The sequence below is a fragment of the Paroedura picta genome, chromosome 5 (assembly GCF_049243985.1).
Source record: "Paroedura picta isolate Pp20150507F chromosome 5, Ppicta_v3.0, whole genome shotgun sequence".
Classification (NCBI taxonomy): Eukaryota; Metazoa; Chordata; class Lepidosauria; order Squamata; family Gekkonidae; genus Paroedura; species Paroedura picta.
In genome coordinates, this window is record NC_135373.1 from 95125216 (window position 1) to 95138539 (window position 13324).

Here is a 13324-nt window from a genome sequence, read left to right on the forward strand (position 1 = left end):
CCTCCTCTGCCTTCTTCGATATTCTCCCCCCCCCTTCAAGAAAAGAAAGAAAGAGGTTGTGCTTGGCTCCCCCCTTCTGAACTACCCTAACCATGTGCAGAACAGTTTTCTGTTTCAATGGGGAGGGGGGGAAGAGGAAGACCCGAGTTCAAATTGATCTGAATTAAACAGGATTGACAATAGAATAAACAAATTAAGTGCAGACTCTGCCCTTATCAACATTTAAATGCATGGCATATACACAACAATTATGCATCAAATTTTTAAAATTAGGAAACCTTTCATAGATGCTTAACCAAAAAGCTATATAGTAAATATATCCATCAATTTTTTGTTACTATATATTGTAAAATAATTATAGGAACTATTTTGGTTGCTATTTTAATAATATAAAAATATAATACTTATTTAATTTATCATCTCACAATCCTTATAATCTAATTTACATTTGTTGATTGTGTTGCTTACTGTCATGAACCCCAATTCATGCCTCACATTCCAGCATTCCTGATGACCTCTAAACCTGGATTGCTGCATTTTTAACATGCACTCTGAACCTGTCACCATAAAACCATCATGCCTCTCCTGCCTTCTATCTGGTGTCCAACCTCCCTTAGCATCCCCCTGATGTTTCCAGCAGGGTGCTTTTATCTCTTCCGCCCCAGAAGCCTTGCAGGCTGTGGAGACAAAACAGAGTTGTTACAATTTAGATCAAAGTTGGTCTGGCTTGGCCTGAAAAACTTAGCACCCTTTGTGTTCTTTGCTCTCCCACCTAATTCCAATGTCCCCCTCCCTTATAGCATTGTTCCTATATATGTAACCAATGTGCCTGTGTAAATTGTCTCTGCTTCTTGGCTGTCCTCAGTTCTTTGTATTTCCTATTCAATAAAGCCTTTCCTTTGGATTTCACCTGGAAATCTCGGATGCTTGCTTTGATGGGACTTTCCTAGCTGAACTCTGCCTGGTTCATGACACAAAATAATGGTTTAGAATGTTGATTTTCAGCCTGTATCCATATTACAATGTATGATTAAGGTAATTTTTTTTTACCTGGAATGTCATTATCTTCAATGCTGCCCTCTACTGATCCAATGGAATAGTTAGCTGGACTAATTGGAGGACTGGAAGTAAAGCTTGCATATCCAATTGAGGAGTTGATTTCAAAATAATCATGGCTATGATTTGATCGGTGAAATTCAAATGATGACACTATTGATGTACGTTGCTTGGGCTGGAAAAAGATTAAGTGGAAATGTAAACATTTAAATTTGTCTTCTACCTCTGATCAGTTCATTTATTACTAGTTTTTTAAAAAACTGCTCTTCATTCATTCATTCATTCATTCATTCATTTATTTATTTTCCCATTTGTATTCTGCCCCTTTCCCAGGGGGGCTCTCGGTGGCTCAAAACAGTAATAAATATCACATAAAATTATATAAAATTGGTAAAATCATAGTAAACCCTGGAATTATTGGCATTAAAATTAAATCTCAAGATAGGATTAAAATGTCAGATCAGCCGCCCCAAACTCTGTAGGGAGAGAGGGGCACTGAGGTATATCCTTTATCTATCAGTAGTGTTAATCAATATGTTGGTGTTTTAAGTAAGGAGGCCAGACCTTTGATGTTAGTTCTTGACCTCAATCATAGGCCTGGTGGAACAGGTCTGTTTTACAGATCCTATGGAACTGTTTAAGATCCTCCAGGGCCCTGGTCTCTTTAGGCAGAGCATTCCACTAGGCCGGATTCAGAGCTGAAAAAGTCCCAGCCCCGGTTGAGGCCAGTTTGACCTCTTTGGGGCCAGGGATCTTGAGCAAGTTTTGCTTGCTGGTTCTTAAGTTTCTTGGGGAAATGTAATGGAGGAAGCGATCTCACAGATATGAAGGTCCCAGACCATTTAAGGCTTTAAAGGTAAGAACGACACCTTGAACCTTATTTGGTTGTCAATCTGGAGCCAGTGCAGCTGGGAGAGCACAGGTTGAATATGTTCTCCACTAGGCCCCTGTAAGGATCTGTGAGGCCACATTCTGGTTCAGTTGAATCTTCTGCATCAGCGTCAAAGGTAGCCCAGAGTAGTTGCAAAAGTCTCATCTAGAGGTGACAATTGTATGGATCACACTGGCTAGGTTAGATGTTGACAGGTAAGGTGTCAGTTGCCACACCGGCAGAGGTGGTTAAAAGTCTGGTGGGCAACATCTGTGACCTGTGTTTCCATAGATAAAGAGGAGTCCAGGATCACATCCAGGCTCTTGATGGAAGTTGAAGTTGTTAATTGGACTCCATCAAGAGCTGGGAGTTGTACTAACATACCTGGGACATAAAAACTTTCTTTTCTTTTCTGTTTTTCATTTTCATTAAATTCATCTCCTGTACATCATTTTTGAGATTATTGCTTTCATCCACAGGGGAAGATAAAATGTCAAGATAGGATAACATACTAAGCATTCAATAAAGACTCTGTATGCCAATAAGTGTTTGCAGATAACACAGTGTCCAGATTTTGGTATTTCATTCATAACAAGTCTGAAGAGGGAGCATTTCAGTACTGATGATGGCAAAATCATATTTATGTCTAGACACCTGAACTGTGGAACAGAATTTCAATGTTCACTGTGTGAATTTCCTATTGTGCAATATTGATTGTATGTTAGGCAATTAAAAATATATCATAGACAGATCTGTCAAAGCCACTATCACATTTCTAGCTATCTAGCCAGGTATATCCCATTTTGCACTGCAGTATTCAACATTTATTTTCCTCTAAGCCATGTTTGCACATGTGTTACTGCAGATTTGGCCTGTCCAGTTTAGCTTGAATGATATATCCAAGATTCTTATTTGTACACTATAGCAGCACAAGAAGACCCCTGCTAGATCAGACCAATGGTATATTTGGTCCAGGATCCTGTCTCACGCTGTGGCCAAACAGTTCCTCTGGATGGCCAACAACAGGAAAGAGGGACAGAAACCTTCCTTGACATTGCCTCCTGGCTGTGGGATTCAGAGGTTTATTGCTTCTGAAAGAGAACACTCCCTTGCAGTCATCATGTCAAGCAGCCATTGATTGACATCCACCATGAATCTATATGTTTTAAAACTGTTTTACAACTGTTTCACCACATCCTCTACATTTTAATCACTCTTTGTATAAAACGGTGTTTTCTTTTGTCTGTCCTGTCCATTGTGCCCTCACTTCCAAGTTCTATTATGCTCCTATCAATATTACCTTGAGTCCTTACACAATCATTACTTAGGACTGACTTGTCCCAGGCTCCTGTCGGCTTTCCCCCTGGGATTAGTTTAAAATTTGCTCTGCCACTTTTTTGATATTAAGCACTGGCAGCCTGCTTCTCTTGGTTCAAGTGAAGCCTGTCTCTTTTGTGCAGGTTTGGCTTGTCCCAGAAAGTCCCCTAGTGTCTAAGAAATCTAAACCCTTCCTCCTCACATCACTTTCTCAACCACACATTGAGACCCCTGATCTGTGCCTATCTGACTGGCCCTGTTTGTGTGAAACTGGCAGTATTTCTAAGAATGCTATCTTTGAGGTCCTGGCCTTTAACTTTCTGCCTAGTAACTTAGATTTATCCTACAGGACCACACAACTACATTTCTCAGTGTCACTGGTACCAGTGTGTACCATGATTGCTGATTCTTCCCCAGCAATATCTGTCAACTTAGCTAGACAGTACATGATATCCACAACCTTTGCACCAGGAAGGCCAGTTACCATGCAGTCAAAACACATTTCATAGACCCCATTTTCAATATTGCTAATGATCTAATTACCCACTATCAGAAGCCCAGTCCCGCCCCACAGGGGTATCCCCAGTACAAAAGGATATGAGTGACTCCCTCCCCAGGCTGACACCATCTGGCCTCAAAACTCTCACTCTCCACAACAGAAGAGCTGTCAACACAGAAGAGCTGTCAATTTCCCAAACCTCACTCTCTACCTCAGCTTCCAGGTCAGCAACCCTAGCCTCAAGGAAGTGAAGCTGCTCCCTCATAACCACAAGCTCCATGTAGTGAGCACACAGCCATGATTTTCACTCAGTAGGTAGATAATCATATATATGGCAGTCTTGGTAAATGCTAGATAGCCCCTGCTTACTTTCTACCTTCATAGTTGGTTAGTGGTTTAAAATTATCTGGAGTGATGCAGGGTCTCCAAGTTTGATTCCCAGGCCAAGAGGAAGAGCTGAGTGTCATCTGAGTGTCTCTCTGCATCCATGATGGCTCCTTCCCACTCAACATCACCTTCACCTGATGTTTCTCATCAGCACACTTATACTTTAGTTTTCTCATAAGGTCCCCCAGATAATGATGCTACATCTGAAATTTGGGGCAGTTGAATACTAGGTGTGGTAGTGTATCTGGAACATTACATCTTTGCACGCAACTTCTCTCATTTCGGGGAATTTGAAGAAAAAGACTTCTTGATAGGTTTGAAGGAAAAATATTTAGACATGCAGGGAGAAAAGCCATTTTTAGGGAGTAATCATCTAACACTTGTAGGTATAGGGGCACTGGTTTGTAGGACCAAGGGATGTCCCAGTAACCAGGTGAACAGATCCTATAAGCTGATGAGCCTATTATTTGAAAATCTAGTCTTGTTGTTATCAAGTTTAGGACTGTACACTCATCATAATTGACTAGAGTTGATAAATCTAAACCTAAACAGTGAAATAATTTATTAAAATTATTTAATTAAAGCCCATGATAAACTAGGGATCTCCTAACAAATTAGAAAGTAAAGATGGAGGAAGAGAATGGAAGATTTTTAGCTAATATTTGAACATAGCCAAGCTCTGGTTTCTAGAGTCTGTTGACCAAGTTCAGATATGAGCGTATAGCTTGTAAAACATTTTGGCACATCCAACAATTGCCTAAAAAAGTAAATTGACATTTTTATAATTTGTTGCTGAATGCACCAATCCAGATTGGGATACCAAAAAGCATTTGGGGGATTATTTTAGCTGCATAGATTTTCATTGCAGCCGAGAAGTTCCTATTTCCCTTCGGATGGAAAAATTTTGCTAGTAAAGCCAATTGCCCCTTAGAAGTTTTAACAACTTTCTCCTTATGGTATGCCCACTTATTGTTATAGCTAAAATTCATATCAAGATACTTGAAGTGATAAACTTGCTCAATTTGATTGCCTCTCACCCTCCACTGGTATTTACATCTTGCTTTAGCAAAGACTGACTTCCTGTCCTGTTGTCCCCAGATTTGAGAAGCCAGGAAGGACAGGGATCAAGGGGGCAAGTAGTTGCCAATAAAATTACACATCACTGAATGAACAAGTGTAACCTCAAAGACAAAAACTCAGTCCCTCACTTCTAACATCACTTTCTGAAACAGTCAGTTTACCAGCAATTAAGTTACCTCACATGCCTGTATTAGTTGGACTGATCAGAGTAGGTACTACCAGCTTGGTAGTGGTTAGGAGGAAGAGCCAGCTGGGTGACCTTGGGCTTGCCACAGCACTGATAAAGTTGTTCAGACCAAGCAATTATATCAGGGTTCTCTCAGGGAGAGGAAACGGAAAACGATTGTAAGCTGCTTTGAGACACCTTCTGGTAGAGGAAAGCAGCATATAAGAACCAACTCTTCTTCTTTTTCTTATGCCAGAGAGAAGACATATGCTCAAGTGCAGTTTTCACATCTCATGACTTGGCAATTTCTGAGAAAGTGGGTAGATACATAGGAAAAGGCCTTATCCAAAATACACAGAGCCCTAGACTACAGGGTACAGAAAATGGAAAATGTGTTAAAATCCTTTATATTATCTGCAAGCTGGATAATCACAGTCTTTACTGTTTCATTTCTTCATTATTATTAGTGTATTTGACTCAAAGAATGCATTGCCATAAAATTTACTGGGAACTTAGCCACTGACTTTACTGTCCAAACAATGAATTAGTAATGAATTAATCCAAAAGCAGAACTATTCGATGTCCTGGATCCATCTGTTGATAATTCTATCATAAAAATAGCATTTTAAAGCATTTCCCAATTAATTATCACACAACAGCTTGTTCTAACAATAATTCTAATGCCTTTCAGCATGCTTGTATGCCAGAAACCGTTTTTGCTTTAAAAAGACAAAATGGCAAAAGAAGACAAATGTCTAATAAAGCAGTGTGAACAAAAAGGAAACTAGAGATCCTGTAGAAATGAGCCAACAGAATTTATGTAAATATGAAAGGGCAGCTTGAAAGAATGAGCTACAAGTTGAAACCAAATGAATAGAAATTTAGTGATATATTTTAAAGTTGAAAATGAAAGTAAAGTAGAGGCCACTACATGATTAGCAATGATAATGCAAATTTGGTAATTGTAGCCTGCACAAGTTGTTCCCATTGTTTTTTAATATAATCACTTTTCTTTTTCTTTGTTAGTTGATATAATTGATTTTTCTAACGGAAATATTCTGCAGGCATAAGCTTAGCACTGGACTCCCTATAATCACGATAAATGGCACGGATTTGAGATTTTAATTTGCAGCATTCATCATCAAACCAGGGATTTAGGGTTCTTCTTTGGGTTATTTTCTGTGAGTTTGATTGGGGGCTAAATAACTGATGAATGCGAGTGATTATATTATTGTTATTTTTTCTAACCTCAGAAGGATTATCATTGATGTTGGGTATGGAGTTAAATGTTAGAGCAGTGGTCCCCAACCACTGGGGCTAGGGACCGGCAGGGCATCGGGCCGCGCCGGCGCGGACTGCGCCCGCGCATCGGGCCTCACCCGCGGGTCGCGCCCGCACGGGCCGCACCAGCGGGCCATGCCCGCACAGCCGCGCGGCCCGGCCCTGATTCCCTCTCCCCGCCCTCCCGCAGTAAGAAGCTTCCCGGGCCGCAAGCTTGCGGCCTGGGAAGTTTTTTACTGCGCGGGGGGGCGGGGAGAGGGAGCCGCGGCCGGGCGCCATGGCCTTCGCGACCCAGCACCGGGCCGCGACCCGCAGGTTGGGGACCACTGTGTTAGAGTACTGGCAGTAAATAGATGTTTGATCTTTCCAGCAGTGCTTTGTGACCACGGGATCCTACATAGGGTACCTTGGACATTTTCAGAGCCCATAATTGGTGGAGATGACCTTAGGGGAGAAGACGTCTTGATGGTCAATATCAGTGGGAGGTGATCGCTATCAGCATGGTCTCCAATACAAAATACCTCTAATTGGTCTTTCAAAGCAGGGGGAAATGCAAATTAAAGCTCTATCTATCCCAAATATTCTGTAATTTTGATACCTGCTTTAAAATAAACATGTTTGGCACAACATAAATAATTACCTAAAAAACCCCACATTTCCTCACAAATTTGTTCTGCTCAGCAGTGTTTGGTGCTTTTTGTTTCACTTGCTGCCACTACATATTACTATGCCTCCTTCCTTGCCCATCTTCAATTTTATTTAATTTTATTGAATTTATGATATCATGACAGATGTAGAATTATAACATCATAAAATAAATTATACAGGTTGTCACAGCCAATCAAAATAAATGACAATGAAAGCAAATGAAAATGACTTTGGTAAAGATAAGAAGGGGGGATGGTACAAAGAAGCAGTACTGTTAGCAAACAAGGGCTACTTGAAAAGCATTTGAAAAAACACGTTTGCGATTAATATCAAAATTTGCCAGATGCTTTTTTTTACAACTACCAAAATATATAAAGCAGGTAAACTATTTCAGTTCACCCCTAACATTAAGCTTATAAAAATATTTTAGCACAAACTCTTAAGAAATAATTCTTTTTTGTTTCAAACAAAATAAACACTAAATGTAGAAAATGTGATAGCCACGTAAGTAGGGTAGTAAAAGAGGGTCACCCACAGACAAGGTACCTGGAGCAACATTTTATTTGCAGTATCTCACAATATTTATTTTAAAAATAAAAGGCTATTACCTAAAGTAAAAAAAAACTTTTAAATAATGCCCCAATACCAGCTTGGATATGGCTGAGGATATTACTTATTTGCCAATACTTTTTCTGCACCTCACTGTTGTCACTGTTTCTCAGCGAGTTGAATTCCAAGCTTAAACTCTAGTAGCAGTGCCCCTTCCACAAAAGGGCATTTATAGAATCATAGACCATAGAGCTGGAAGGGACCTACAGGGTCATCTAGTCCAAATCTTGCACAATTCAGGAACTCACAACTACCTGCCCACCCACAGTGATCCCAATTTCATGCCCAAATGATCCCTCCACCAAAAATCTCCACATCCAGCCTGGCCTGGAGGAAATTCACCTAACATCCCACAGTGATGATTAGGAATTCCCAGGGTATGCAAGGAAGGGTCACAAGAGACATATACTGACACATTCCGTCCCTTATGTCCAGTGCAGTGCTAATGGGTACCATGGCATCCAGACACCTTTCCTAGTGCCAGCCAAGTATTTTTAGAAAGTGGGTAGGGTTTTGCTCAGCAAGGCTTCTGACTGGCCATTGGATATCTGATTGCCTTTGCAGATTTTTGCTTTGGCAGCAGCTACCATTACAGCACAAGTACTGTGTTACTGCAGGTAAGATGCAGCAACCATTTTGTGATTTGCCCACCCTGCTGTCAGAATTCCAAAGGCACCTCCTAGCTCAAAAAGGTTGGGAGACTCTGCTTTCCAGTAATCTAGTAGGGTAACTAGCCCCCTACTTACCACTTTAAGGGCTCTGACCTCTTTGAAATTTAATCAACATAGGGACAATCCACAACAGTCCAGAAACACAAGGTGAAATTAGAATGGGAGATAAATGCCATGTATGACTTCTCCCCCCACCCCAATCAACTTTTACAACAGAGCCTGCCAATCTTTTTGAAAACTCGGGAAGAGGATTTCCTACTCAATTATTCCCCCTTGTTTGTTGCCGATCTCCAATCTGTTTTACACTATCACTAACATTTATGTATTCTTAACACTCATGTAAAATAACCAGACATTTAGAGATTTCAATTTATCATCCTTAAAATGAACAAGAGAAAAACATTTTCTTACAAAATGAACTAAATAAGAGAATTTATATTTCTGACCACCCACCTGAGGTCGTATAACTTTCACTATATTTTTCAGTGCAGTATCTGGTGAGGGAGGAGAGCAGTCAGGTGTTGGGCCTGTTGAACTGTTTCTATGGTTACCAGTACCTGGTGCAATAATTGCTACTTGAGGTGCATTATCTGTGAATAAAAATAGCATTGCAATGAACTTCCACATTCTATAGAACATACATTTGGAAATCGGAAATTGGCTTTGAAAACAAAAAAGATTTCACCTGCTAAATATTTTAGGTAATTATTATACTTTGCTTTTAGCTTGAGGTATTTACATCTTGGTTTGAAACTGAGTGCTATGTTGGATTCCTTCCAGTTCTAGGCTAGGCATCCCGATATAGCAGGGCAACTACATGCAGAAACAGGCTTCAATTTCTGGACTTAGGATATGACTTGTATACAAAAGGTTACTAGAGGCTGGGATGGGGAAAACACAACATCCAACACTGGAATATTTTATTTATTTAGTTACTTTATTTAACCCCACTTTTCTCCCCACTGGAGACCAAAGGCAGCTTACATTGTTCTCCTCTCTCTTTGATCCTAACAATAACCTTACAAGAAAGGTTTGGCTAAGAGACAGTGAATTCCCCAAGGTCATACAGAAAGCTTTCATGGTATACTGGGGATTCAGAAACTAGTTTGGCACTCTGAATCACTACACCACACAAACTTTCAGGTCTGTGTAATGCTCCCACTGTATGATCAGATATGAGTGGGTGTTGGCACTCCCAGAGCTGACAGCTCCTGCTATCTATTTGAAGGAGAGGAGCCATATCAAGCACTTGATTTCCTTTCAACACAAGGAAAAACTGATAGTACAATTTTTGTTTGTTTTTGAGAGAAGAAACCTATTCCCCCCGACCCCCAGGGATATCTCAGTAAGTGTGGCAAATAACAATGACCATTCCAGAAATAAGGATCACATTTATTATACAGAAGTCCACCCACTGATGTCTGAAGGGGGGTGGGTGGGAAATATGACTTGTACTTTTAAATTGGGGGGGGGGGTACAGACTTCTTCCTGATCTCACCTTATTGTATTCTATTGCTTTTGTTGATTTCTTCCAAGCCAGTTCATGGTCCAATATTGGAACTGGGTTAGAAGTCAAATCTTGTCAGTAATGTAACACAGTGGCTACTTCCATACAGGATACCCCTACCTTTCTAGAAGTTGCCATACAACATCACGCTCTTTTTTAGAAGGAGACCTGGGGGCTTTCTCCTTTAAACTGAGCCAAAGAAAAATCTGCTTTAAGTCGAAGGAGAAACTGCCTGGTGGCTGCAGGCAGAGCATCTGTGTTGGTGGTGTTCAGCATGCATCTAATCTACATGGGTGCAAAATCTTCAAAATGGCATTGCTAGGCTCTGCTTTTCTCTCCCACTTATAGCCCTTTAACAGGACTTCTTTCTAGGACACCTGAGCTGTAGTGCCATTTTGTTTACCTCTGTGTGGAACAAAGGCAAAAAACAAACAAACTCCAAGTACTTTTTATCGAGTTGTTGTATTACTTGTGTGCGTTCTTTGTATTCTTCTATTTCAAGTGTTTCATGAGAGCCAGTTTGGTGTAGTGGTTAGGAGTGCAGACTTCTAATCTGGCATGCCAGGTTCAATTCTGTGCTCCCCCACATGTAACCAGCTGGGTGACCTTGGGCTCGCCACGGCACTGATAAAACTGTTCTGACTGAGCAGTGATATCAGCGCTCTCTCAGCCTCACCCACCCCACAGGGTGTCTGTTGTGGGAAGAGGAATGGGAAGGTGACTGTAAGCCGCTTTGAGCCTCCTTCGGGTAGGGAAAAGCGGCATATAAGAACCAACTCTTCTTCTTCTTCTTAAACATACTTTCCCCCCAACTATAGCTATGAATAGATGAATATGTGTTTAAATGTGCAGACCCATGTTTGGCCTGATTTCCACACATAAAAATGTATTACATTTGTTATTGATACATGCAGTAATATCCCCCCCCCCCGAAAAAAAAAGATATACAGCAGATTAAGCATTTGCACAGGAAGAGCTTTGTATCTAAACATCTAATATCAGGGATACATTTGAGAGGTAGTTAAATACCTTACACCCAACTATTACATTTACTTTAGCACACAACTCGGATTATGTACCATTTTTAGACACCATGGTAAAAATCACTCAGGATCATAGATTGACTGTTGCATCATATAGGAAGGAGACAGACATAAGTACCCTTCTGCATTATGAATCATTTCACCCATGGCCACTAAAAATAACTTACCAATAGGTCAATTTTTAAGACTCAAACGTAACAATGCTGAACCCTTTAATTACCGTCAGGCATGCAGCTCCTTGGAAAAAGATCTTAAGGCTAGAGGCTACACAATTAATTACATTGTAGCTGCCAAGAGCCGTGCGGACAGGGAGGAAAGACAAATACTATTAACATATAAGCATCAAAGTACATCTAACAGAATCACATGTGCTTTTGAGTTTTCAGATTACTCTAAGGAAATTCAGCATATAATTATGAAATATTGGCATATAGTAGCACACATTCCAGATTGTAGTGAAAAACCTTTGATAGCATGGAAAAGGGGTAGAAATATTAAAGAATTATTGAGATCAAGGAGGCAATGCAGTGACAATTTACCCAAGGGGAATCATAAACGTGGTAATTGCACCATGTGCAAATATATGTGGGAGATTGAATTCTATAAACATTCCAATGATTTTTGTATAAATATAAGAGATTTTATCACATGTCAAACTAAGAATGTAATTTACATGATAAGATGTAAATGCAATTTGAGTTACATAGGCATGACCACTAGATCACTTAAAACCAGGATCATGGAACATAGATGTAAAATAAGAAATAACATCAGGGATTCTCCAGTTGCTAAACATTGGATGGAAGCAGGACACAATATAGAAGATTTTAAGTTCTTTGGACTAGAAACAAGGAAGAGAGATGCTTTTATGGGGAGCAACATACAACAAAGTTTATTACAGCGTAAATGCTTCTATATCTTTAACTGTGATACACTGGAACCAAACGGCTTGAATTTGGAATGGGACTTGGCATGTTTCCTGTGACTAATGAGCTACACCTGTTGCATTAGATAGCTATAACTTTAGTGGTCACTGATAGTGGTTAGGTCTAGCTAATTAAGACTTAAAAGCATGATGAGCAGAGAGCCCATGGGATAATTAATATGGAGCAGTGAAAACATTAAGAAAATACGTAGGTACGTTTTGATTCTTAAATGCTGTAATTAGGTGGTAATTGGTGATTTTGGTTATATTATTTATTATATCATTATTATTTTTATAGGACCACAATCACTGAGGAAGTTTGGGAAAACGGGATATTATTTACCTAGGAACCCATTTTGGTTGTGATTTATGATTTTTGATGATTTACAAAGTTTTGAATTATTATAAAAAGAAGAATTAAAAAGATCCATTAATGATTTGAAATAGCCTGGACAATTCCTATACATTTTGTTTGGACTGGAGTTACCAAAAGGAATTGACGGTTCGTTTGTAGTCTAAACACAGATGGTCTGGACCACTGATTCTTAGTTACAAGATAATTCAAATATGATTTTTTACTTCCCCCCCTCCATAGACATTTCTCTGTGTATGTTCAAGAATGGCATGGGTAAACTTAAAAAGAAAATCTAGGCCTCAATACGTTGAAGGGCATCTTGACACAGACCATGGACAATCCATTGACAGACATATTTCTTTTAAAGATTTACAGAGTTTTTAATACAGGAGGAAGGACATGCAAGTCTATACTTCAGTGACTAGACATGCCTATTTTTTAGTATGGCAATGGTACTGCTGGTTAGAAAGCTAATAATATTTGTCAAGGTTTCCAGAAAAGGCAATGGGAAACCAGAGATGGAGGGCCCTGGCCATTTCCCTGGACAGCGTTTGAATGTTGGTGGCTTTTAAAGTCCCCTCCACATGATGCTGCCTATATCCCGAGGCTGTCCAGTACCTGGATCAGGTTTTGGCCCTTTTTAACTCACTATTTTGGAAATAACCAAAACTGGATTTACATCCCTAAATCGTGTGTTCCATCAGTGAACAAGCAGTGAGCAACCAGGGGTAAGGCGGTATGGATGGGGAAATGTGCGATAGTCTTGGCAGCTTTGTCCCACCCTCGCACCCGCCCTCCCCTTTCCATTTCCTGCTCTTAGTAATTATTTTAATGGCGTGGTCCACATTGCATCATGATGTGCTTCATTGTCAAGGGTAAAATGCCGTGTCAAAGGTAAAATACCATGCA

General features: G+C 40.0%; 1 protein-coding gene across 8 annotated transcripts in view; it reads right to left on the minus strand.

Annotated features, from left to right (window-relative positions):
• The window catches only part of ANKS1B (ankyrin repeat and sterile alpha motif domain containing 1B), a 421823-nt gene that overhangs the window by 306967 nt on the left and 101532 nt on the right, over positions 1-13324 (minus strand). For all 8 annotated transcript variants that reach the window (XM_077339156.1, XM_077339148.1, XM_077339147.1 and 5 more), the window contains 2 exons: positions 9039-9175; positions 1051-1231 (listed from right to left, as the gene is read on the minus strand). In XM_077339156.1, coding sequence (XP_077195271.1) covers positions 1051-1231; positions 9039-9175 — 318 coding nt within the window. The remainder of the gene's footprint in view (positions 1-1050; positions 1232-9038; positions 9176-13324) is intronic.